The following is a 1,196-nucleotide window of genomic DNA, read 5'->3' as shown; positions in this document are numbered from 1 at the left end:
ATATAATATATAAAGAAATATAGAAATAAAAAGGAATAAATATAATAAGTCATTACATATATAAAATAAACATAAATAATAAAATAAAATTTAAATAAATATAAAAATATATATAAATATAGTCATAGTCTAGAAGTCAAGAATACTAATAATCTGTGAGCCTTCCTAGCTCAGTCGGTAGAGCGCGCGGCTCTTAACCGCGCGGTCGTGGGTTCGAGCCCCACGGGGGGCGTATTTTTATAATAAGAATAGGTGGTATAAGAGGAAATAGTATAAAGTATAAAGGTATAAAGGTATAAAGGTATAAAGGTATAAATGGTTATAGGTATAAAAGTATAAAAGTATAAAAGTATAAGAATATAAAGGTATAAAGGGATAAGAATAGTATAAGAGGAATAGAATAGTATAGTATAAAGGGATAAGAATAGCATATAGGTAATAGTATAAAGTAGGTACATCTAATAAGGATATAGGAAGTAAAATACTAAGTAAAATACTAAGGAAGTATAAAAAGATATATACATATATACATGTATAAGTATAATAAATAGAAATAGAAATATAAGAATATATCTACTAAAGAGAAAGAATAAGGGAATAAGGGAATAAAAAAAGAACATAATAATATAATATAATAATATAATAATAAGTGAATAAGATGATAATAATAATAATAGTAGCATAAAGGTTAATAATAATAGTAAAAAAGACGCTTCCGCTTGGGATCGAACCAAGGACCTAACGGTTAACAGCCGTTCGCTCTGCCGACTGAGCCACGGAAGCTTTCAGTAAGCATAAGTTAAGCAGAAGTTAAGCAGAAATGTTAAAGTAGATATGATAAGCAGAAATGATAAAGTAGATATGATAAGCAGAAATGATAAAGTAGAAATAATAAAGTAGATATGATAAAGTAAATATGATAAGCATAAGTTGAATAGGTAATAATAGGATAAAGTTATAAGGAGTAATAAGAAAGGGTAATAATAGGATAAACATAATAAGAGGGTACATATATACATATATACATATATAAATATATACATATATAAATATATAAATATATACATAAGTACATATATACATAAAAGAATAAGAAGTACATAAGTACATATATAATATATATATATACATAGAAGAAATAAAAAGTAAAAAGTAAAAGTAAAAATAGATAAGTATAGTAAAGATAGTCTATATAT

The 1,196-nt window shown here is 24.7% G+C and overlaps 1 protein-coding gene across 1 annotated transcript, besides 5 other annotated features; it reads right to left on the bottom strand.

The window, feature by feature from the left end:
- Window positions 1–4: 4 nt before the first annotated feature.
- Window positions 5–119: a microsatellite.
- Window positions 120–237: 118 nt separating this feature from the next.
- Window positions 238–620, bottom strand: EDI_149760 (uncharacterized protein; the record flags this gene model as incomplete). Its single annotated transcript, XM_001737136.1, has 2 exons — window positions 238–496; window positions 523–620. 2 exons carry the CDS (start codon window positions 618–620, stop codon window positions 238–240), a joined length of 357 nt encoding a protein of 118 aa, XP_001737188.1.
- Window positions 475–617: a microsatellite.
- Window positions 506–576: a microsatellite.
- Window positions 619–704: a microsatellite.
- Window positions 705–1,006: 302 nt separating this feature from the next.
- Window positions 1,007–1,132: a microsatellite.
- Between the last annotated feature and the right edge of the window lie 64 nt (window positions 1,133–1,196).

The sequence above is a fragment of the Entamoeba dispar genome, genomic scaffold, assembly GCF_000209125.1.
Source record: "Entamoeba dispar SAW760 scf_1105229460389 genomic scaffold, whole genome shotgun sequence".
NCBI lineage: Eukaryota > Evosea > Mastigamoebida > Endamoebidae > Entamoeba > Entamoeba dispar.
The sequence above is the reverse complement of the archived record's forward strand: the minus strand, read 5'-3'. Positions and strand labels throughout refer to the sequence as shown.